Consider the following 25,041-nt stretch of genomic DNA (forward strand, 5'->3'; position numbering starts at 1 on the left):
GTGGTTTCTGCTTGAAAAGTGGTGACTATTAGTATAGTTTGGGGATAATTACTTTTCCTTCCTCTTTTCGGGATACCTTTTCATTTTTTTCCCAGATGCTTTTCATTTTATTGACTTGATTTTTTTCCCCAGAAGATTCAACCTGTGGTTAGAATGTTTCGGGTTCCCAGTTGAACTTTGTGTGGGATTTCCCAATTCTGAGAACCCTTGCCAGATCACCAGTGATAAAGCCAGCAAAGGATCTTCTTAATTAGTAGAAAAGCTATTTTGGGATTTCTCTCAAAGTCCAGAAACATCTCTTTGAGTACTTTTTTTTCTATTTGGGGTAGTAACTTTGCCTAGCATAGGGGAGGGAGGGACTAGATGGGAGGGCTTGTATTTAAGGGGTGAGAAACAGGGGTTTTAAGTGTGTCTTTTGTGTTTGCAAGGCACTAACACCACTCCCGTCTGTATTTAAATGCTGTCCCCAGGTTACGACTATGGCTATGTCTGCGTGGAGTTTTCACTCTTGGAAGATGCCATCGGATGCATGGAGGCCAACCAGGTTGCTTTATACTTCGGTCAAATGATGCTGAAAGGATACATTTTTTAATGTATGGGGAGGGAAGGTTTCAAATGATTAAACTTCGGAAAGGTACCAGAATCTATATTTAGAGCATACCATACTTCAACCAAAAAGTGGTTATTAGGGAAAATTGAAAAGAGTCTGGCACTTTTCTCTAGAACAGTCAGTGGCAGAAAGTGCATTTTAAAAGCTAAGAGTCCAGTTGTAATTCGATTAGGTTCCGAGAAGAGATTGAAAGAAAATGTAGTGTTTCTGTAGTGTTTCTCTTTGGTCTGTGACTGAGATGGGGATCCTAATGCAAAATATGACTCTTGACGGTGATCCCAGGTATCTGCCTCGTATAGCAATTCAAGGTTAATACTATATAGCTCTAAAGTGAAGAGTCTGTGACTGAGATGGGGATCCTAATGCAAGGTATGACTCTTGACTGTGATCCCAGGGATCTGACTTGCATAGCAATTCAAGGTTAATAATATATAGATCTAAAGTGAAGATCAATGATAGCTCCACTGATGGCAGAACCTGTGGCACGTGAGCTCTGCCTGCACATGCTACTTTTTCCAAGAGTACCGTCAGGGAGGAAAGAGAAGTGTTCAAATCTGTTGTATTTATCATTGTTCTCTACAGGATTTTGATTGCTCATGGGCAAAGCTGGTACCTCAAGATATGTTCAGAATGCCATTTCAAACTGAGTTTGTAATTGAACCCTGCTTGATAGTACTGTATGAAATCATGAAAGGGTAGACAACTTGTTGTACTTCCTTGAAGGAATTTATTTTCTCCATCTGTAAAGTGGGAAAAAGAGAAACAGTGATGCAATTTAACATTTTTGTACCTACTTGGTACGCCAGAATCTTAAAAGGAGGCTGTCAGAAAAGAGAGATCTCATGAGAATTCTTACGTAACCCTTTGATTACCTTCGTTTCATATAACAAAGCTCTTGACTCATAACCTTTCCCTTTTAGTTGACTGTTTTTTAGAGAAAGTACTAATTAGAGGAAATTTTGATGGAGTTACTTTTAGTCATAAATATTGCTAAATTCTCAAAAGAATGACTGAATTAGGACCATATATCCTTGACAGTTTCATTCTTACTGACTTGTTCAGTATGCTTATGTTTGATTCCATTCAGGTACCCTCTAATTTCAGAACACTCAAACATTTCATCAGCATTTTGTTTTTTTATCAATAAAATAATCCTAAAGAATCACTCTTTTGCCACAGTACTAAATTTTGTGGGTGGTGAAACTATAAAAAGAGATCATAGCAGAGATGTTTTTTTTTCCCCGTTCTCTCAATTATGTGTTTTTCTTAAAAAATGGAAGAACATTTTGATCTCCCTCACACCTAAGTTTTTGGGCCACATTCAATTGCGCTCAGTTTCAGATTCAGGGCTCTAGCATGTGACAAATTATTTACTCCAGCCCTTGAGTCAATTTCCTAAATCTGGGTGTTATTTTTATGTTATTTAATGTTTGATCTGAAAATAACACTTGTGTTTTAAATATCTCTTTTGTCAGTTTCCAAATAAAATTCTTTCCTAAATAACCAGCTCCCAACAGAGTAGTGTGAAGTAGAACTAGAGTAGTTCTATTTAAAAAAAAAAAAAAAAAAAGTGGGCCCGGAGAGATAGCACAGCAGCGTTTGCCTTGCAAGCAGCTGATCCAGGACCAAAGGCGGTTGGTTCGAATCCCTGCGTCCCATATGGTCCCCCGTGCCTGCCAGGAGCTATTTCTGAGCAGACAGCCAGGAGTCACCCCTGAGCACTGCCGGGTGTGGCCCAAAAACCAAAAAAAAAAAAAAGTTTTTAATTTGGATTTTTTTGGTTGGAGTGAGATTGGGGGCTGGGGACTGAACCCAGTTCCTCATACACATAATAAAGCAACCTCTTTCCTCAGGACACCACCTCCTTGGCTCATAGCACAGACTTGTGGGGTGGTGGTGGTGGAGGGCTGCCATACCCACTGTGCTCAGGGCTTACTCTTGGATTACTCTCAGGAATCACTCCTTGTATTCTTGGAAGATGTTACAGGGTGCTGCATTAAGCCTGGATGAGCTATGTGTAAAGCAAGCACTCTACCCACCATACTATCTCTCTGGCCCTTAGAAAACACTGTTTTGGGGGTGTGTTTTTTTTGGCCTCACCTAGCGGCACTTAAAGGTTACTCATGGCTTTGCACTTACAAATCACTCCTGGTAGGCTCAGGAGACCACCAGGTCCTTTCTGGGTCAGACACATGCAAGACAAATACCCTACTACTAAACCATCGCTCTGGCCCCCAGAATATACACTTCTTTTACATATTTCTCTCTTTGTTTTCTCATGATGCAAGAGACTAGGCCTTTGTACACGGAAGGCAAGTACACTTACGCTGAAAGCATCCGCAGCCTGGGAGCAGTAGAATTAGAGCTACATTTGGAAAGATGTTCATTTACACAAGTAGTACTGAGGGATTGTGACTTATAGATATCTCTTTTCATACCCCCCACCAAATATCCTTTGAACATTCCTAGCTTCCTTTTGGATGACCCTTGCCCAGTGACTGGGGTACTAGAATAAAGCAGATGCCAACTTTTCCCCCTTCCTTCCTCTCCTCTATCCTCCCTTTCCTTACACATAGGCTACCCATATGGCACTCTTTTCAAGAATGTAAGTTAGAAAGTGTCTTTTCTAGGACCATCTAATCTCAGACCAAGAAAAGTGACAGGGATTATGTGGTACTCATGAATCATAAGGTGTTATTTCAAAAAACTCCATTTTGGGAGTTTTGATCTCATTTTCTTTTTTTTTTTTCTTTTTTTTTTTTGGTTTTGGGGCCACACCTGGCGGTGCTCAGGGGTGACTCCTGGCTGTCTGCTCAGAAATAGCTCCTGGCAGGCACGGGGGACCATATGGGACACCGGGATTCGAACCAACCACCTTTGGTCCTGGATCGGCTGCTTGCAAGGCAAACTCCGCTGTGCTATCTCTCCAGGCCCAAAGGAGTTCAGAGGTTGACATTCTAATCTTTTTTTTTTTTTTTTTTTTGGTTTTTGGGCCACACCCGGTAACGCTCAGGGGTTACTCCTGGCTATGTGCTCAGAAGTTGCTCCTGGCTTGGGGGACCATATGGGACACCGGGGGATCGAACCGCGGTCCGCCCAAGGCTAGCGCAGGCAAGGCAGGCACCTTACCTTTAGCGCCACCGCCCGGCCCCGTGATCTCATTTTCAATATTCACCGAAGTTTTATTCCTTAACTTTTATTTTTTTTTTTTTTGGTTTTCCGACCACACTCGTTTGATGCTCAGAGGTTACTCCTGGCTACGCGCTCAGAAGTTGCCCCTGGCTTGGGAGGACGCCAAGGGATTGAATCGTGGTCCTTTCCTTGGCTAGCGCTTGCAAGGCAGACACCTTACCTCTAGCGCCACCTCGCCGGCCCCTCCTTAACATGTTGACAACGGTGCATATGCCACCAGTGGTTCACACTTGAATGTGATTTAACTGACACAAATTGCAGTGCCAGCATCAGACAGTGTGTTAATGAAACATCACTATATCTGTATTCAATCAACCTTGTTTATACATTTTTATTCTTCCCGCAATCATAGGACACAAAGTATGCTGGTTTTTAGTACTGTCACAAAGCAGAATCCTTTCCTGGGGATTTGTTAGACTTTATGAGCCCATTAACTTTTAGGGCACATATCATATATGTTTGAAACCTCAGATTCAATCCCTAGCAACACACACACACACACACACACACACACACACACACACCTGGGGATTTGCACATATCATATATGTTTGAAACCTCAGATTCAATCCCTAGCAACACACACACACACACACACACACACACACACCTGGGGATTTGCACATATCATATATGTTTGAAACCTCAGATTCAATCCCTAGCAACACACACACACACACACACACACACACACACACACACACACACACACACACACACACACACACACACACACACACACCCTGGGAATTTGTTAGACTTTATGAGCCAATTAACTTTTAGGGCACATATCATATATGTTTGAATCCTCAGATTCAATCCCTAGCAACACACACACACTTTTATTTAAATACTTTTTTTTAGGCCAGAGAGATAGTAAAGTGGGTAAAGTACTTGTCATGTATTCATCCTAGTTTCACGTAATAGCCAGATCACCACTAGTACTGAAACCTGAGCTAGGAGTAAGCCCCAAGACCTGCCAGGTGTTGTCCAAGACACAAATAAAATATGATAGTTTTATTAAATGTGAGTGAGGATAGAAGTAGACAGACCCATAAAGATGATAAATTATAGGGGCTGGAGAAAAGAGACAGTGGGTAAGCCTCGCATGCTGTCAACTTGGGTTTGGACCTTGGCACCCCATGTAGCACCTGTGCCTGGCTTGGAGCCCTGAGCACTATCTCATGTGACTCAAAAAAAGAAAGAAAAAACAAAAAGAGCAATTACTATCCTGAACTGAAATACAGGTATTTCTGGAAATAGTGTGCCTAATTTTTTAATTTTCCTTCTTCCCATCCCTTTTCTCTGTTGCTAATGCTGCATTGATTTGGAATTGCACACACTCCTGTTGTGAGGCATTTGTTAACTACTGTGCTTGCCAGCTGTCACATAGCAGGTTGTGGCATTAGCTGGGGGGGGGGTCACTACAGTGCTCACAGAGCAGTGGTCATTGTTCTTGGTCATGGTGTTAGCATATCATGTAGTTGTACTCGCCAACCAGTTACCCCATGGTGGTGTTTGCACACACCTGACTGAGGTGTAGCAGAAATTGCTTATAACTCTGGTGCAGTAAGAACTGCCAGGATTGGGTTATTGTTAGCACATGTAGGACATGGGAGTTAAATTCATGACCATATACTTTCAAGGCAGGAGCTCTAGGCCCGTGTACTATTTCTCAGGTCTAGTTAGTCCCGCAACTTAGGGTGCCTGCTGATGAATTATTTCCTGGAAAGAGTTCAAATATTTTTATTTGATACTATGGCATATAGAAGAAAGCAACGTGAGTTCTCTGTGGTCAGATATTTCTTTCTACTGGATTATATGACTAGTTTCTTCATTTCCCTCTGACACTGTCCCTTTGTTACCAATACCTTATGGATTTTCGGAGTGAATTAGAATGCCAGATTTTATAATTGCCTCAATAAACAAGACTTAACTTTGTTTTAGTGATGTGATAAAGCTTAAGCAAGTAGACAAATTTAAATTATGTTGGGCTATGTACGTCACAAAGAACAATCAATGCTGGTGCAGATGCAGGGAGAAAAGGACTGTCATTCACTGCTGGTGGGAATATCTACTGGTGCAGCCTGTTTGGAAAACTATATGGATATTCCTTAAAAACCTAGAAATTGAGCTTCCATATGATCCAGCAATACCACTCCAAGGATATACCATATGAACCCCAACACATTCCTATGCTCATCACAGCATTATTTACAATAGCCAGAATTTGGAAATAGCCCAAGTGCCCAGGAACAGATGAGTGGCTAAAGAAATGTGGTACATCTACGCAGTGGAATACTATGCAGCTGTTAAGTAAAATTAAGTCATGAAATTTGCTTATGAATGGATATGGAGAGTATTATGCTGAGTGAAATGAGGGAGAGGGCTAGGCATAGGATAATCTCACTCATTTGTAGGATATAAGAAAAATAAAAGATAGTATGGTAATAATATCCAGAGATGAGGGCCAGGAGGACCAGCCCTTGGTAGGAAGCTTACCACAAAGAGTGGTGAGTGCAATTAGGGTAGAAAAGGATCCACTATGACAATGATAGTTGGAATTTACTACTCTAGACAAGAACTGGATGCTGAAAGAAAATAAGGTGATATGCATTGTACCCTTTCATTAACAATAGCACAAATCACAATGTCAAAAAGGGAAAAAAGAGAAGTAAAATGCCTGCCCAGAGGTAGGCATGGAAGGGAAACTAAGGACATTGGTGGCGGGAAATGTGTACTGGTGAAGGGGAGTGTACATTCTGTGACTGAAACTCAATAATAAACAATTTTGTAGCCAGGGTGCTTAAAGTAATTATTAAACAACTATATAGGTGATTTCATTAATAGAAAATTATAGATAATGTACGCTGTATAGAAACATAACCAGAAACAGATGCCTAGTTGGAATGAATGACAGTAGGTAGGAGGTAGAGTTATCAAGAGATCTGAGAGATGTATTAGATGGAATACATATATGTGATAAGAAGTATTTGCTATCTTTGTTTTGGTTATGACTTCTCAAACATACAATAAAAATTATGTTAGTGTTATGTGCTCTAATGATAATGAAAAATGATGATGAGAGAATGCTTAATGGGGACATTTTTATATTTTTGGGTTTCTGGAGACGGCAGGGCATCTGCTAGCAATCCTTGACTACTGCCCCCCCCCCCCCCATGATACAATTCTGAAACACCCAGTGTCTTGGCAGTGTGGGATAGGAGCATCCAGGGTTGCACCTGGTGGTGCTTGGAGGCCATGTGATACCAAGGATTGAACTTGGTTCTTTGTACATCTGAGGCAAGTCTCCAGTGAGGACAGTTTTAGACAATGTCCTCGGGGAAGCTTCTTGAAGAGTGATACTACATTTGAGCAGTGAATATTTTATGCAAAATACTAAATATAGTATCTTGTACTTGGTAAACATTTGTAATTAAGCAGTTATCTGCTCTCTCCTTCATGTCAAGTAACTTCTAGTCAGATAAATATATTTCCTATTTGGAATTTTAAAGTAAGTGGATGTGGCTCAATCATCCAAATAATAGTGTAGGGTTGAGAATCCTAGGAAATCCTAGGAAAGAGCTGTAAGAGTGTGAGGGGAGAAGGCCTTATCCTCAGAGAACACTAAGCATGGTTTATGGGAGATAAATGTCTCTCTGTTGAGCCTTTCTACTGCATTCCAAGTTTTACCTACCATCTGCTGGGCACCACTGAGTGACGTATGTATTTGTGTATGCATGGTGTGTCGGGGATTTCTATGAAATGCTTTGTGTTGAGGTTTATATTTTACTTGGGGGCCTCAACAGATTGTGCTTAGTGGTTATTTTGGTGGGGTTTGGGCCATGCCCATCAATATTTGGGGTTACTTGTAGCTCTTCACTCAGAAATTACTCTTGGTGGTCTTAGGGGACCATATGTTATGTTGGAATTGAACTCAGGTTGGTTCCATACAAGGCAAGCACCCTTACCATTGTCTGTCACTTCTGTCCCATTGGTAGTTATTTTTGTCTATGTGCTTTGTTCCACTCCCTTGGTACTTGGTGAAGAGGGTAGCACTGGGGAACCCAGGGCAGCACAGGTGCCCAGACCTTTGACCTTTATCCTCAACCCCAGATTATATGACTTTTGGTATGAAATACTTCTGTTTAGCAGTGGCTAATATATCAAGACCATGGTAAGGAATGGAGGAGCTTTATGCCAGTTTTGTTAGATAATGAGGATATATAGATACTGTGAGAACTCGATTAGAATGATAACCAGAACCCAAGACTCTAGCCCTATTCCAGTTCAGAGGACCATATTCCCATATGCTGGAATTGAACATGGCTTGATAGTATATGGAGTATGGGGCTGAAGTGGTAGCATAGTGGTAGGGCATTTGCCTTGCATGCGGCTGTCCCAGGACAGACACAGGTTCGATCTCAGGCATCCCATATAGTCCCCAGAGCCAGGAGTAACTCCTGATCACCACTGGATGCGGCCCCCTCAAAAAAAAAAAAAACAAAAAAACAAAACCAGTATTCAAAGCAAGCACCTTATCCGTTGTACTATTTTTCCAGGTTTTCCTGTCCCTTGTTTTTCTTTTTTTGTTTTTTTGGGGGGGTCACGCCCAGCTGCACTCAGGGGTTCCTCCTGGCTCTATGCTCAGAAGTCGCTCCTGGCAGGCTCAGGAGACTATATGGGATGCTGGGATTTGAACCACCGACCTTCTGCATGCAAGGCAAATTCTTTACCTCCATGCTATCTCTCCAGCCCCTGTTTTTCTTTTCTTTTTTTTGGGCCACACCCGGCAGTGCTCAGGGGTTACTCCTGGTTGTCTGCTCAGAAATAGCTCCTGGCAGGCACGGGGGACCATATGGGATACTGGGATTCGAACCAACCACCTTTGGTCCTGGATCGGCTGCTTGCAAGGCAAATGCCGCTGTGCTATCTCTCCGGGCTGTTTTTCAATGTTTGACTTGTCATTTTATTTTTTTGGCTTTGTTGCTTGTGGGTTATTCTCAGTCTAGTGGTTGAAGACCTTGCAGGGATCAAACTCTTGCATATGATTAAAGGGCCCTAGCCCTTTCTAGTCTCTGTCTGGCCTCTTAATGTTTGACTTTTTTTTTTTTTTTTGGTTTTTGGGTCACACCCGGCAGCACTCAGGGGTTCCTCCTGGCTCTAGGCTCAGAAATCGCCCCTGACAGGCACAGGGACCCTATGGGATGCCGGGATTCGAACCACCGTCCTTCTGCATGAAAGGCAAACGTCTTACCTCCATGCTATCTCTCTGGCCCCTAATGTTTGACTTTTTATGAAAATGTAGTTATATAAAATGTTGTGAACTGGGTACAGATAGTTATTTTTTAAAAATTGACAGAATATATAATTCTAGTCAATTAGCTCAGGCACATTAGGTTTTTTGTTTTGTTATGTTTCGTTTTTTTCTTCTACACCTAAAGATGCTCAGGGGAGCTCTGGCAGACTGTAGGTTGGTGACCAGGGATCACTCCCCGTGGTACTAAGGTGAATGTATGTTGCTGGGCCTTGAATCTGTACCTCCTTCACTCAAACCTGTGGAGTGTACTCAGCAGTGTTCAGGAACTACTCCTAACTCAGTGTTTGGGGATCACTTCTAGCAATGTAAGGGAAACCATGTAGTGCCAAGGACTGAACACTGGTCTCAAACCCTTTGAACTGCCTCCTGACCCCTTACTAAGTTTGTGATCTCGATGATAAAAGCTTTGGTTTATGGCAGTTTAACTCCAGAGAGTGGTTAGAAACACAATTAAGTTTAGACTTGGAGTATCATCACTCTAGCTCTTCAGAGTCTATTTTTTCATCTGCAAAATGGAGGGATAGAGTCTGAAGGAGGCATTTCCTGTCTGATTCTCCGCACACCCCATCTGTTCCCTGGAGACAACCAGGGTGATCTTGAGCACCACCCGTGTGCCCCGCCCCATCACCAATGGAGGAATAACCATAATACCAACAGCATGAGAGCTTCTGTGAGATTAGATATGTAATGTGTGTGAAGTGACTGGTCTTGGGGAGGTTACAGCTAACATCTGGGATGCACTGAATAATGCAGAATAGCACTGGGCTCTGCCTAGTGATTCTTTTCCTTGACAGTGAACCATCTCTTAGGACTCAGCTTTGAATGGCCGCTAGTTTTTGGTGGATGGTTCACACTATCCTGTGACTTTATGCCTTCCCCAAGAGACTAGGCTATCTGGACTGAATGTGAAAAGGTCACACTTACTCTGACAGCCTCCCAGGTTTGAACACACATTAATCTGGTTGATGATTATGATAATGTGCCACATCTGAAGTCACATGCACACAGTGATTGCTCAGTGTGAATGAGTGAGCATTGTGCTTCAGTATTAATATAATTTTCAGTGGAAGATTATTTTGTTTTTGGGCTACACCGGCAGTACTCACAGGTTACTAATGATTCTGAGCTCAGGAATCACACCTGACAGTGCACAGAGGACCATATAAGACGCAGAGGATCAAACGCAAGGCAAATGCCCAACCAACTGTATACTGTAGTTCCAGCCCAATAAAGGATTATTTTAAAACAGATGCTGTTTTTCAGAAGGTTGTGTTTCTCTTATTAAGAAGTTTGCAACAACAAAAAAAAGAAGTTTGCAGATGCTGGCATGAGTCTTCCCTGATTTTCTAGAATTGTTACGCTAGAGTTCATGGCTGGGGAATTGAGGGGCAAAGAGACTAGGTCACATGGGGTACATTTCCTTCCCCATTATAAATTGTAGAGACTTGGCGCCAGTGAGGTGGCACTAGAGGTAAGGTGTATGCCTTGTAAGCGCTAGCCAAGGAAGAACCATGGCACCCCATATGGTCCCCCCCCGGCCAGGGGCGATTTCTGAGCACTTAGCCAGGAGTAACCCCTGAGCATCAAATGGGTCTGACTCAAAGCAAAACAAAACAAAACAAAACAAAAAAATTGTAGAGACTTATTTTCAGTGGCGTTGAAATTATGGCTATCTTCTCTGACCTCTAGCACAAGGGGATTGCAGTGTTTCTTGTGTGTGGGGGGTATATATGGGGAGTGTGGAGGGCTTCTTTCTTAGTACTATTTGAGAGACCACCTACTAATAAACAGATCTGGACTTCTAAATGCAAAGCATATACTCCAGCCCTTTGTACTGTTTCCCTTCATTTGTGTGTGTGTGGGGGGGGTATTTGGGCACCCCCAGCAGCGTTCAGGGGTTACTCCTGGCTCTGTGCTCAAATCACTCCTGAGGGGCCAGGGAGATAGCATGGAGATAGGGCATTTGCCTTGCATGCAGAAGGACGGTGGTTCGAATCCCAGATCCCATATGGTCCCCTCAGCCTGCCAGGATCGATTTCTGAGCGTAGAGCCAGGAGTAACCCTGAGTGCTGCTGGGATGTGACCCCCCCCAAAAAAAAATCGCTCCTGACAGGCTCGGGGGACCATATGGGATGCTGGAGATCGAACCCGGGTCCGTCCGGGTCAACTGCTTGCAAGATAAATGCCCTACCCAGTGCTATTGCTCTGGCCCCTATGCTACTTCCTTAGCCCTTCCTCCTTTTTTGTTTATTTGGCTTTTGGGTCATGCCCAGCAGTGCTCAGGGCTCACTCCTGGTAGTGCTCAGGGACTTATATGGGGTGCTATGGATCAAACCTGGGTTAGACACGTGCATGACAATCTTGATGCTTGCTGTCCTATCTCGCCAGACCCTTTCCCCCCCATTCCTTAAGTAGAAAAAAAAATCAGAGGGTGTGGGTCAGTGCTAGTGTCTGCTTTTAATGGGTTTGATCCCTGACACCTCCAATACAAAAGAAAGGAAACAAAATTATGGCGAGGGCCAGAGAAAGTAGTACAGCAGATATGGTGCTTATGTTGCAGGTTTAATCCCTGGTACCAAAGACAAAATAGCAGAAGCAAAGCATATTCCTCAGCCCTTTGAGCCATCTTCTCTGTTCAAAGGTTGCATAGTCTTAATAGAATGGCACTCTTCTAGTTTATTTTGTACCCACCAAAATAATTGAGGTGGTCTCCAGGGTTGTTGCAATGCTCACACATGTTTCCTGGAGTCACAGCTCTGCCCTATAATACTTGTACATCTAGTTTTAGTTTCTATGTTCACTGAATTCACTCCTTTTAGTTGTGATTTTCTCACTCACCTATGTGGAGGATTCCCTTTTCTTGAAAAGAGGAATCATCCAACTTCTACTGCCATCTTACCTTCTCCTTAGTGGCTGAAGGTGCTCTTCAGTGGATGAAGAACATACAATTCCAGGTGGACTGAGTGGATTCTTTGGCAAGTGAGTGGCACTTAAGCAATCTGTCAATGCTTCGATGGGTCTCTTGCTGGATAAAGACCATTGCATAGGATCTCTTGTGACTTGAGTTTTTGATTGAGAGGTGGAAAATAGAGCCAGATTCAAACCTTTATTCTTGCAGGCTGTGAGGCTTTGGAGCACCAACAAATGTTGGATTCATGTGAGAACTGGCATTTGGATCCCTGAAACAGAGATTATTATTATTTAACCTAGAAGTATAGCAACAAGGGGAAAAGGAAAACAATCAAGTTTCTTTGACCTGATAGTGATTTTTCTAAGACAGTCCTTCATAGTGTGGGTGAGGCAATTTTGTCACCTTCTCTGTTCAACTGTTGAACAATTGGCAATGTCTAGAGGCATTTTTGGTTATCAGTATTGATATTTAGGAAGTAGAAGACATGGGTGCTAGAGTATTTATAAAGGCCCACAATGAGAATTTCCAGCCCAAATGTCAGTAATGTTTAGGTCAAGAAGCCCTAGTATGGAAGTGATAGCACAATGGCAAGGACCTTTGCCTTGCACATAACCGACCTGGATACAATCCCTGCCTGGCACAACATACGGTCCCCTGAGTCGGCCAAGAGTAATTTTTGAGCAAGAACCAGGAATAACTCCTGAGTGCCTCTGGGCATGGCCCCGAAGCAAGCAAACAAACAAGCAAAAACCCTGGTATGAGTTATGGTGAGCTAAAGAGCTTTCAATGGGTTGACTTAAAACAAATCATCTTTCTTCTTGTCTTCTAGTCCTAACAGAGTGGGAAGTTGAGAGTGAGGCTAGGAGCACTGAAGGTACAGGCTCCAATTCCTGCCTAACCAGACCTGTGTTTTGGGAATCGGAAGTTTTTGGGTTTGTTGTTGTTGTTGTTTTTTAGTTTTTCATTTTGTCTTGGGGCTATACTCTGGAATTTGGGGGTTATTCTTGGCTGTACACTTCTTTTTAACTTTATTGATTGATTTATTGATTCATTCATTCATTGGTTTCTGGGCCACACCCAGTGGTGCTCAGGGGTCCTCCTGGTTCTGCACTCAGAAATCGCCCCTGGCAGGCTGGGGGACCATGTGGGGTGCCAGGAATCAAACTGGTTCCTCCTAGGTCAGCCGAATGCAAGGCAAACGCCCACGCTGTACTATCTCTTCAACCCCATGAACACTTTTTTTTTTTTTTTTTTTTTAGTTTTTGGTTTTTGGGTCATACCTGGCAGCGCTCAGGGGTTACTCCTGTCTCTACGCTCAGAAATCGCTCCTGGCAGGCTCAGGACCATATGGGATGTCGGAATCAAATCACTGTCCTTCTGCATGCAAGGCAAATGCCTTACCTCCATGCTATCTCTCTGGCCTCATGTACACTTTGTTTTAAACTTTATTTATTGATTCATTGATTGATTGGTTGGTTTCCAGGCCACACTCAGCGGAGCTCAGGGGTCCTCCTGACTCTGCACTCAGAAATTGCCCCTGGCAGGCTTGGGGACCATATGGGATACTGTGAACCGGGTCCCTCCTGGGGAAGCCACATGCAAGGCAAATGCCCTACCACTGTGCTATCTCTCTGACACCTCTTGGCTTTCTACTTTGGGCTTTGTTTCCTGTGGTGTTCAGGGTACTTTGTGATGCCAGGGATCCAGCCCTGGGCTCCTACATATAAGGCATGCTTTCCAGGTGGCCAGAGTGATAGCACAGTGTGTAGGGCGTTTGTCTTTAATGTGGCCAATCCAAGCTCAATCCCTGGCATCCCATATGGTCCCCTAAGCCTGCCAGGAGTGATTTCTGATCACAGTGTCAGGAGTAACCCCTGAGAATGCCTGGGTGTTGCCAAAAAAGAAACAAAAAAGTCAAAACAAAACAGTTCCAACCTCCTAAGGAGTACACACCTACCAATGCTTCTGGTAATAGTAGTGGAATCCACATGCAAAAAGCACATCTCTATTCCAGAGATGGGAGCTTTAGAAATAGACTTATTTGGGGCCGGCGAGGTGGCGCTAGAGGTAAGGTTTCTACCTTACAAGCGCTAGCCAAGGAAAGGACCACGGTTCGATCCCCTGGTGTCCCATATGGTCCCCCCAAGCCAGGGGCAATTTCTGAGCGCGTAGCCAGGAGTAACCCCTGAGCATCTAACGGGTGTGGCCCGAAAAACCAAAAAAAAAAAAAAAAAAAAAAAAAGAAATAGACTTATTTAAGAAGTTAATCAGAATAAGTTCTTTAAATAACTAGAGATTTTTAGAATCAATTTACGATATGGATGAAGTAATTATACACATTTGGTAGCAGTTTCTGGAAAAAAGAAACAGGCAAGTTAAGATTTCTCTAAAATGGATCACATCAGGTGGTTTTTCTAAGAACTTAAAAATAGAACTTTTTTAGAACTTTTTTCTAAGAACTTAAAAATACTGCTGCTGATTTTTTTGTTTTTGTTTTTTTGGGCCATACTGGTGATGTTCAGGGGCTATGTGCTCAGAAATCACTCCTGGTAGGTCTGAGGGACCATATGGATCGCTGGGGATCAAACCTAGATTCATCCTGGGTCAGCTGTGAGCAAGGTAAATGCCCTACTGCTGTGCTATCACTCTGGCCCCACTGTTGACTATTTTCACAGCTTTTGAGGTCTGGCTTTCTTTCAGAAGGCACACCATATAACTGGGACCAACATGTTCAAATGGTTTTAAGACCAAACTGAAAGTAAACGTGCTTCTATTTTATCTTCGTATAATAGCACGCTGCTGTAAATAACCCACTCTGTGTAATACTGGTTAGTGTCTAGAATCACAGTGGCAATATTAGAAATATTAGAAGAAAGGGCCGGAGAGATAGCACAGGATTCGAACCACCGTCCTTCTGCATACAAGAGAAACGCCCTGCTTCCGTGCTATCTTTCCGGCCCATGAAATGGCTACTCCTGGCACTGCCAGGTTGACCAAAGAATTAAAAAAAAAAAAATGAAGTTAGTATAATGGACGAGTGGGATAGCGCAGGAGTAACTCCCGAGTACCAGCAGGTGTGGACCAAAAACCAAAAAAAATAAATAAATAAATAAAAGTATAGGAACTGGATAGTACAGTGGGTACAGCTTACTTTGCACACAGCTGACCCTGAGCATTGCCAGGTGTGGCCCAAAAACAAATGAAAAAGAAGTAACATATAGTATCTAACCTGTAGAACTTTTTCAAATTTTGCCAGTTATCACATTGGTGTCCTTATTCTGACTCAGGATCATAGATTGTTTGTCTTGCTTCCCTTTTGATAGCAAGGAAACACACCTGACTTTGTGCTTGGAGAACCATATGTGATGCTAGGGTTTGAGTGATGTCAGGCCTGCATGCAAAGAACCTTAACTTCTTTTTCTTTTTTTTTTTGTTTTTGTTTTTGGTTTTTGGGTCACACCCGGGGTGCTCAGGGGTTCCTCCTGACTCTGTGCTCAGAAATTGCTGCTGGCTGGCTCGGGGGGCCAAATGGGATACTGGGATTCAAAGCACTGTCCATCCTGGCTGTGTGCAAGGCAAATGCCCTACTGCTGTGCTATCTCTCCAGCCCTAGAACCTTACCTTCTGTGCTATATATTTCCCTATATTTCTTTTTTTTTTTTTTTTTTTTTTTTTTTTTGGTTTTTGGGCCACACCCGTTTGACGCTCAGGGGTTACTCCTGGCTATGTGCTCAGAAATCGCCCCTGGCTTGGGTGGACCATATGGGACGCCGGGGGATCGAACCGAGGTCCTTCCTTGGCTAGCGCTTGCAAGGCAGACACCTTACCTCCAGCGCCACCTACCCGGCCCCATTTCCCTATATTTCTTTGTGATTGTTCCTTAATTGTTTGTCTTGGATCTTCTGAAAGGTTTGGATTTGTCTGTTTTCTGTGATAAAATTCAAGTTACTCAGTTTTGGTGAGACTATGACAGGAGTAATGTGGTGGTTTATGAAATAGAGTGAGGCTTCCACAGAGAGAGCCCTGCTCCAGCTTGTTGAGCCATCTCTCTGGCCCTCCAAATAAATCTCAGTAGTAGACATCATTATGTGCTGGTCCGCTAGTTTTGACCATTAGTTAAGGTAATACATCAGGTTGCTCTGTTGTAAAGATACCATTTTGGGTATAATCAACTTATTATTGATTAATACCTTGATTATAGACATTTTGTTTCTCAACATACTGTTTGCTCATGATAGATCCCAGGACCTCACAGGTGAGGAATGCGTTCTGCCACTGTGCTACATTCTAGGCCTTGTACTGAAGAATACTCCCCAAAAAGAAAGACTTAAGAGAAAAGGATGGCTCTCCAGTATAGAACATTACTAGTAGACAAATCTCAAAGTAATAACAGTTAACACCATCGTCATCAAGTGAGAAAGGTGTATTGTACTCTGTGGCCTTGTAGCCCTTCTTGAGATTCTTGGCCAACTAGAGTGGGACTGGTGTAAAGGCCCAAAGACATGTTCTTTTGGCATGGAGGTGGGGTGTTTGCCTTGCAGAAGGATGGTGGTTCGAATCCCAGCTTCTTAAATGGTCCCCCCAGCCTGCCGGGGGTGATTTCTGAGAGTAGAGCCAGGAGTAGCCCCTGAGTGCTGCCGGGTGTGACCCAAAAACAAAACAAAGCAAAACAAAATAAGTTTATGACTTATATCAGTCAATATTTGAAATGTGTACCTGTTTTTGTTTTTATTTTAAAGCTTATACACTTTTTTGTTTAGTCACCATGAGTAATAAAGCCATTTATGGTTCGATTTCAGGCATTCCAACACCCCTCCCTTAAGCAATGTCTACTTTCTTCCATCAGTGTCCATAGTTTCCCTCCCACCTACAAGCTTGCCTCCATGACAGGCATTTTTTAGTGTTGGGGAGGGAGTGTCCACACCTGGTGATGCTTAGGGCTCATGCCTGACTCAGTACTCAGGAATCACTCCTAGCACAACTCTGAAGGACCATATGGGATGCCGAGGATCAAACCTGGGTTGGCTGCATGCCAGGCAAATTCCCTATCCCTTTATACTACCTCTCCAGCCCCTATGACAGGCATTTAAAATGTTGTTTTTTAGTTGAATCACTGTGAATTACAGTTACAAAATTCATGTTGATAGCGTTTCAGTTGTACAATGTTTCAATACCAATCCCTTTACCTGTGTCTACTTCCCTTCACCAATAACCCACTTTCTGTTCTGTCCTCCAGCCTGCTGCTTTTTTCTTTTTTATTTCTCCCACCCCTTACCCTTCTTTTTGATGCTATATCAGTCATACAATACTATGACAGATAGGATATTATGCATATTATCTTACCTCCTGACAGTCACTTTTTAATTTTTCATTTTATATTTTAATTTTAATTACTGGGGAGGGCACACACAGCAATCTCAGGTGTTACTACTGGCTCTGTATTCAGGAATTACTTCTGGTATTGTTCAGGGGACCATATGGGATGTTGGGAATCAAACCAGGGTCAGCTACATGTAAGGCAAGTGCTCTCTCTACCCACTGTACTATTTCACCAGCCATTAAATAAATTTTAGACCAGTAGTCCTCAAACTATGACCCGCAGGCCACATATTGTATTTGTATCTGTTTCGTTTCCTCATTGCAAAATAAGATATATGAGTGTGCATAAGAATTCGTTCATAAGTTTTGTTTTTACTATAGTCAAACCCTCCAATGGTCTGAGGGACAGTGAACTGGCCCCCTGTTTAAAAAGTTTGAGGACCCCTGTTTTAGACACTGTGACTTATAGCGCTGTTACTATAGGGTTTCATGCATAACACTTTACCTTCATCCTCTAGAAATACTTTTCAACCTTTGTGGTTCTTTTTGTGTTTCCTGTCCCCTCTCCTGTCACCCCTTCCCTCAGAGATAGGCTTCCTACTAAAAGCCAGTACTCACATTCTTTGTTTCTATTGTATTTGCACTTTTGCTATTTTCCTAGAAAGTGCTTCTTTCTATCCTGCATATGAGAAAGATCATTCTGCGTCTGTCCCTGTCCCTCTAATTTCACTCAGCACGGATACTCTTCAGATTTATCCACACAGAAGAAAATTACATGACTTCATCTTACAGCAGAGTAACATTCCGTGCTATATATGTAATGGGATTCCTTTATTCAGTCATTTGTTCTTTTTTTTTTTTCTTTTTTTTTTGGTTTTGGGCCACACCCGGCGGTGCTCAGGGGTGACTCCTGGCTGTCTGCTCAGAAATAGCTCCTGGCAGGCACAGGGGACCTTATGGGACACCGGGATTCGAACCAACCACCTTTGGTCCTGGATCGGCTGCTTGCAAGGCAAACACCGCTGTGCTATCTCTCCGGGCCCCAGTCATCTTTTCTTTAACACTTGGATTACTTTCAAACTTTGGCTTTTGTGAATAGTGCTGCAGTGAACATAGGGGCGTAAATGTCTTTCCTGATGTTTTTTTGGGTTCTTTTGGCGATCCAAGAAGTGACACTGCTAGGTCCTATAGAAGCTTGAGTACTAGTCCATATTTTTCAAAAAAGGTTGGAACCACCAGCAGTGAATGAGGGTCTTGATCCCACTTTCACACTTAAACTTGTTGTTTTTCTTTGTGATGTGTGCCAGTCTCTCTACTCATTGTATTGATTTCCATTTGAAAAGTCAAATCAAAATGGATTAAAGACCTGGTATCAGATCTGAATCTATGTTACATTGTGAAAAACAAAGGCAGGGGCTGGAGAGAATAGCATGAAGGTAGAGCATTTGTCTTGCATGCAGAAGGATGGTGGTTCGAATCTCGGCATTTCATATGGTCCCTGAGCCTGCCAGGTTCGATTTCTGAGCATAGAGCCAGGAGTAACCCCTGAGCACAGCTGGGTGTGACCCCCCCAAAAAAAAGATGTTGGCCTTGCACACAGCTGAGCCAGGATCAATCCTGGCACCACATATGGTTCCCTAGTCACTGCCAAGAGTGACTCCTAAACAGAGCTATGTTCAGCCTAAGTACTTTAGTTTGTCCCCAAAGCCAAAAATAAAAAAAATAAACAACATATGTAACATAGTTGCATTTGACTTAGTAACATTTTGTTCATGATTTTTGCATCTGTATATTTATTTTTCCATCTACATGTCTAGGAACTGGTGAAATAGTACAGTAGTTACTTGTGTACCTTGCCTTGCAGATGGTGACTTGACCCTGGTTTAATCTCTAATATCCTACATGGTCCCCTAATACCGCTAAGAGTGGTTCCTGAGCATTGCCAGGTGTGGCCCAAAACCAAACAAAAATATAATAGTTTGTTGTTTTTGTAACTTGAATATTAGGGCAATGCATGTTTCATAGAATGATTTAGGGTATGGGGGTTATTGGCTTAAATCCAGTGATAGTCTATTTATTTATTTATTTTGATTTTTAGGCCACACTGGCAGTGCTCAGGGGTTACTCCTGGCTATCTTAAATAGCTCCTGGCAGGTACCAGGGATCATATAGGACGCCAGAATTCAAACCAAATACCTTAGGTCTTGGATCGGCTGCTTGCAAGGCAAACACCGCTGTGCTATCTCTCCGGCCCCGATAGTCTATTTTTATCTTCTAAAAGAAATTCTAGGGCCTGAGAGATAGCTTGGAGGTAAGGTGTTTGCCTTTCATGCAGAAGGAAGGTAGTTTGAATCCTGGCATCCCATATGGTCTCCTGAACACAGCCAGGTGTGACCCAAAAACCAAAAAAAGAAATTTTAGACTTTTGGTTTGTTCCTTAAATGTTTGAAATACAGTTGATCAATGTATGAAATTTTAGGTTATTAGATCATTGAAAAATTTATGTGAACCTTTAAAAAATTGTTTTTTGGGGGTGGGGGTGAGAGATAGCACAGTGGTAGGTATTTGTCTTGCACGTAGCTGATTCGAACAGACCGTTGTTCAAATCCCGGCATCCCATATGGTCCCCCTGTGCCTGCCAGGAGCGACTTCTGAGCGCAGAGCCAGGAGTAATCCCTGACCACCGCTGGGTGTGACCCAAAAAATTGTTTTGGGGGCCAAAACAATTGTTTTGGGAGCCTTCATGGCAAAGGACTATCCCCAAGGTCCCTTATTACACCAGACAAGCACAGGCTGCTACACTACTGAGGAGCTACTTACTGTCTGCAGCCAATCCATACCAGGCTTGATACTTGATTTTAAGAGTGAACTTTCTTCTGTTGTTGGGTCAAATAGTGATAGCAAGCATTGACTATATTGCTACTATTTTAATGTATACCCTTCCAGACTTTTCTATATATATATAACATACAGTGATTTCTTAAACTTTTTTTTTTTTTTTTTTTTGGTTTTTGGGCCACACACGGCCGTGCTCAGGGGTTACTCCTGGCTGTCTGCTCAGAAATAGCTCCTGGCAGGCACGGGGGACCATATGGGACACTGGGATTCGAACCAACCACCTTTGTCCTGGATCAGCTGCTTGCAAGGCAAACAAACGCTGCTGTGCTATCTCTCCGGGCCCGATTTCTTAACCTTTTATTGTGGACATAATTCTTTGTAATCAAATGCAATTTTGTCACATTTTTAATACTTTAGAAACATCATGATAGAGGAGCACCATGATTTAACTAGTTTCTTGTATTTTGAGATTATTTTATTCTGTACTTCATAATTTGCACTTCTGTAATTTATAACTTTGTATCTTTGTAGCTAAATTGCTTCAAATCCCTCCCCCCCCCCCTCGCCTTTTTTTTTTTGTTTTGTTTTGGGTCATTCCCGGTGGTGCTCAGGATTACTCTTGGCTCTGTGCTCAGAAGTCACTCCTGGCAGGCTAGGGGGACCATATGGGTGGGATGCTGGAATTCTAACTGGGATTTGTCCTGTATTGGCTATGTGAAAGGCAAATGTCTTACAGCTGTGTTATCGCTCTGGCCCCCAGATCCTTTGTTAATTCACTCAGGTAGACTTGTTAGATTAGAGGTAAGACTTGTTTTTTTTTTTTTTGGTTTTTGGGCCACACCCTGTGACGCTCAGGGGTTACTCCTGGCTATGCGCTCAGAAGTTGCTCCTGGCTTCTTGGGGGACCATATGGTACGCCGGGGGATCGAACCGCGGTCCGTCCTAGGCTAGCGCAGGCAAGGCAGGCACCTTATCTCCAGCGCCACCGCCCGGCCCCCAAGACTTGTTTTATGATTTAATAAATATGATTAAATTGCCATCCAGAAATTTCTCTATTCTAATGCCACGATTAAATACCAAAATACTTGTACATGAAAAAAAACACACAATACTTATATATGGTAATGAGTGCACGAATGTTATTCCAATTTGAAATGTACCATAATTATTTTATTATATAAGAACTTTCTATACATAAGATTTCCCCCATTTTAATGTGCCTATGCAAAAAAGAAACCATGCCACATGATACTACTGGTATGTATGGGCATAAAAATAACAAGCTCAGCGGACTGGAGCAATAACACAGTTGTAGGGCATTTGCCTTGCATGCAGCCGACCAGGGACAGACCTGGGTTTGATCCTCAGCATCCCGTATGGTTCCCTGTGCCTGCCAGGAGTTATTTCTATTACCAGGAGTAATCCCTGAGCGCAGGTTGTTGCTCAGAAACCAAAACCAAATAAAAGCAAATAACAAGCTAAACAGTCCCTATAACTTGTTTCTTTTTTTTTGGGGGGGGACACACCCATTTGATGCTCAGTGGTTTTACTCCTGGCTAAGCGCTCAGAAATTGCCCCTGGCTTGGGGGGACCTATGGAACGCCGGGGGATCGAACTGTAATCCTTCCTTGGCTAGCGCCACCATCACCGGCCCCTATAACCTGTTTCTAACATGAACTCAGAACCAAGAGAAACTTTAAGTCTATTGAAGTAGTGAACAGGGGAATAAAATCTAGAGCATACTTTAGCCTATGAGGTGGTCTTTTGGAGTCTGAAAAAACGGCTCCCAGCAGGTCACAGATCAGCGAAATATCCTCGAGCTGAAGGTCTCTAAAAAAGTAAATCTGGTAGTAAGCAGTTGTCCACAGTGAAGGGAGATGAGAGAAAAGGGGGGCCTCCTAGAGCAAAGCAAGCAGCAGCTCAGTGGGAGCTTCTTCCCAAGACCAACGCAAGGTGATCTGGGAGGCTGTCCTTTTGCTTTGGGAGCCGGCTGGCAGTGGGCTGCCTATTCCAGTAGTACCTGTGGACATACTGTCCTTTTTTTTTTTTTTTTTTTTTTGGTTTTTTTGTTTTCTTTTTTTCTTTGTGGTTTTTGGGTCACACCCGGCAGTGCTCAGGGGTTATTCCTGGCTCCAGGCTCAGAAATTGCTCCTGGCAGGCACGGGGGACCATATGGGGCGCCGGGATTCGAACCGATGACCTACTGCATGAAAGACAAATGCCTTACCTCCATGCTATCTCTCTGGCCCCCATGTCCTTTGTATTTTATTAATTAAAATTTTCTTCTCTGCTGCGATAACTGAGGCTACACACACTCTTGGTTTTGGCACTGTCCTGAGTCCTCATTCTTTAGTGGTTGTGCTGGCCAAAGATCACTACAATGCTCACACATAAGTCCCTCTTCCATCTACAGTGCTGGTACAACCTTCAAGTGTGTGCTCATGCCGCATCATACTCTCGTTGTGGAGCTTGCCTATCCCTGGCTGAAGCACAGCATGAACTTGCTTGTGGTTCCTACCAGGTGTCTCACTGTAGTGGCCCTAGCAGCTAGCGTGCAGAGCTTTCAGAACTGTGTTTAGTGTTTGCAGTGGCTTGACTCTCACATGGCGGCCATTTGAACCACAAAAAATCATTTCTGACCCCATTCCTGTCCATTGCTATTTTCGTTTGGGACTTAGATTCACTTTTCTGGGTTATTGCATGTAAAAATGAGTTGACTTACATTAATTAGACACTTAATCTTCTGTCCCTCTGGACTTTTGCTTTTTTTTATCTTGTAACTTTTGTGAGAGTGGCATTGTTTCTGTTTACTTTTTGCTGAAGAAAACAAGAGCTAGTTGGGGCCCTGGAAAGATAGTGCAGCAGGTAGGGCACTTGCCTTGCATGCAGCCAATCCAGCTTTAATCCCCAGCATCCTTCCTATATGGTCCTCAGAGCCCTCCAGGAGTGATCCCTTTGTACTGAGCCAGAAGTAACCCCTGACTGTGGAGTAACTACTGAACATGGCCTTAAAAAAAAAAGAAAAAAAAATAAACAAGAAGGTCTGAACAGTTAGGGCAATTGCCTTATATGTGCAGACCTGGGTTTGATCCCTGGCATCGAGCAGTGGTCCTCTGAGCTGCCGCAGAAGTGATTCCTGAGTGCAGAGTTGGGGTAAGCCCTGAACATTGCCACATGTGGCCCAAAAACGAGAGGGGGGGAGGGAGGGAGCGAGGGAGGGGGGTAGGAGAAAGAAAGAAAAAGAAAGAGGGGGCCGGGCGGTGGCGCTAAAGGTAAGGTGCCTGCCTTGCCTGCGCTAGCCTTGGACGGACCGCGGTTCGATCCCCCGGTGTCCCATATGGTCCCCCAAGCCAGGAGCAACTTCTGAGCGCATAGCCAGGAGTAACCCCTGAGCATTACCGGGTGTGGCCCAAAAATCAAAAAGAAGGAAGAAAGGAAGGAAGGAAGGAGGAGGGAGGAGGGAGGGAGGGAGGGAGGGAGGGAGGGAGGGAGGGGGGGAGGGAGGGAGGAAGGAAGGAAGGAAGGAAGGAAGGAAGGAAGGAAGGAAGGAAGGAAGGAAAAAGAAATGTATATGGTTCCCCAAGACTAAGCTAGAAGAAAGGGAGAAAAGCAGGAAGGAAGGAAGGAAGGGAGGGAGGGAGGGAGGGAGGGGAGAGGGAGGAAGGAAAGAAAAAGAGAAAGAAAGAAAAGAAAAAGGAAGGAAGGAAAGAAAAAGAAAGAAAGGTTTGTGTCCACACTGATTTTGAAATTACCTTTTTCATTTAGAACGTTTTTCAACCACTGTGCCACAGCACACTAGTGCGTTGTAAGATATTATTATCTGGTGTGCCGTGGGAAAAATTCCAATTTCATCCATAATGTGTGGCTTTGGCTCACAAATAGACCAATCATTATAAAATACTTTATTATGAAATAATAAAATTATAAAATAATTTTGTTGTGTTTATTTGATTCCTATTCAAGAGAATTACTTTGTATAGTCAGTATAGTTACAGTTAATTTTTTTTTTTTGGGTCACACCCGGCAGTGTTCAGGGGTTACTCCTGGCTCCATGCTCAGAAATTGCTCCTGGCAGGTACGGGGGACCATATGGGATGCCGGGATTCGAACTGATGACCTTCTGCATGAAAAGGCAAACACTTTACCTCCATGCTATCTCTCCGGCCCTACAGTTAATTTTTTTTAACATTTTCTAATGGTGGTGTGCCTCGTGATTTTTTTTTTTTCATGAAAAAAGTGTGCCTTTGCACAAAAAGGTTGAAAAACACTGATTTTGGAACCTAGAAAATGAAACACAGGTATGCATTGAATTTAAGCCCCATTTTAAGTTCAGGGGGTGGACCAAAGCTGCTTCACATAGCCACCTGACAGAGAAGAAGCTGTTTTCAGAACTTATTGTAACTTTCTCCTAGGTTAATCTTTTGACCTTTTTTTTTTTTTTTTTTTTTGGTTTTTGGGTCACACCCGGCAGTGCTCAGGGGTTACTCCTCAGAAATAACTCCTGGCAGGCACGGGGGACCATATGGGACACCGGGATTCGAACCAACCACCTTTGGTCCTGGATTGGCTGCTTGCAAGGCAAACGCCGCTGTGCCATCTCTCCGGGCCCAATTGACCCTATTTTCATTGCTCACTACCTTGCTGCTTAAATTGTGTTTTTTATCTGTATGGATCTTATTCTTTTGTTTTATGCCCCACTATAAAAAGAAAATTTTGTGTCCAACTTTAGTGCCTTAATATTTGTTGCACAATTTTATGGAAATGCATAAGGTTGTTAAGAGCTTTAAAAGTTCTCAGCTAATCTTGGTGAATGTTTCCCAATTGCTATGATGTTTTATTGTATCTTATATA

At 43.1% G+C, this 25,041-nt stretch overlaps 1 protein-coding gene across 2 annotated transcripts in view; it reads left to right on the forward strand.

Moving 5' to 3' along the window:
• RBM6 (RNA binding motif protein 6) overlaps positions 1–25,041 on the forward strand; it is a 123,129-nt gene that overhangs the window by 49,530 nt on the left and 48,558 nt on the right. Inside the window, exon 6 of one of the 2 annotated variants that reach the window (XM_049777328.1) lies at positions 471–544. The exons of the other annotated variant lie outside the window; for it this stretch is intronic. Coding sequence (XP_049633285.1) covers positions 471–544 — 74 coding nt within the window. The remainder of the gene's footprint in view (positions 1–470; positions 545–25,041) is intronic. 2 annotated transcript variants of the gene reach the window in all.

Source organism: Suncus etruscus, chromosome 7, assembly GCF_024139225.1.
Source record: "Suncus etruscus isolate mSunEtr1 chromosome 7, mSunEtr1.pri.cur, whole genome shotgun sequence".
NCBI classification, from domain to species: domain Eukaryota; kingdom Metazoa; phylum Chordata; class Mammalia; order Eulipotyphla; family Soricidae; genus Suncus; species Suncus etruscus.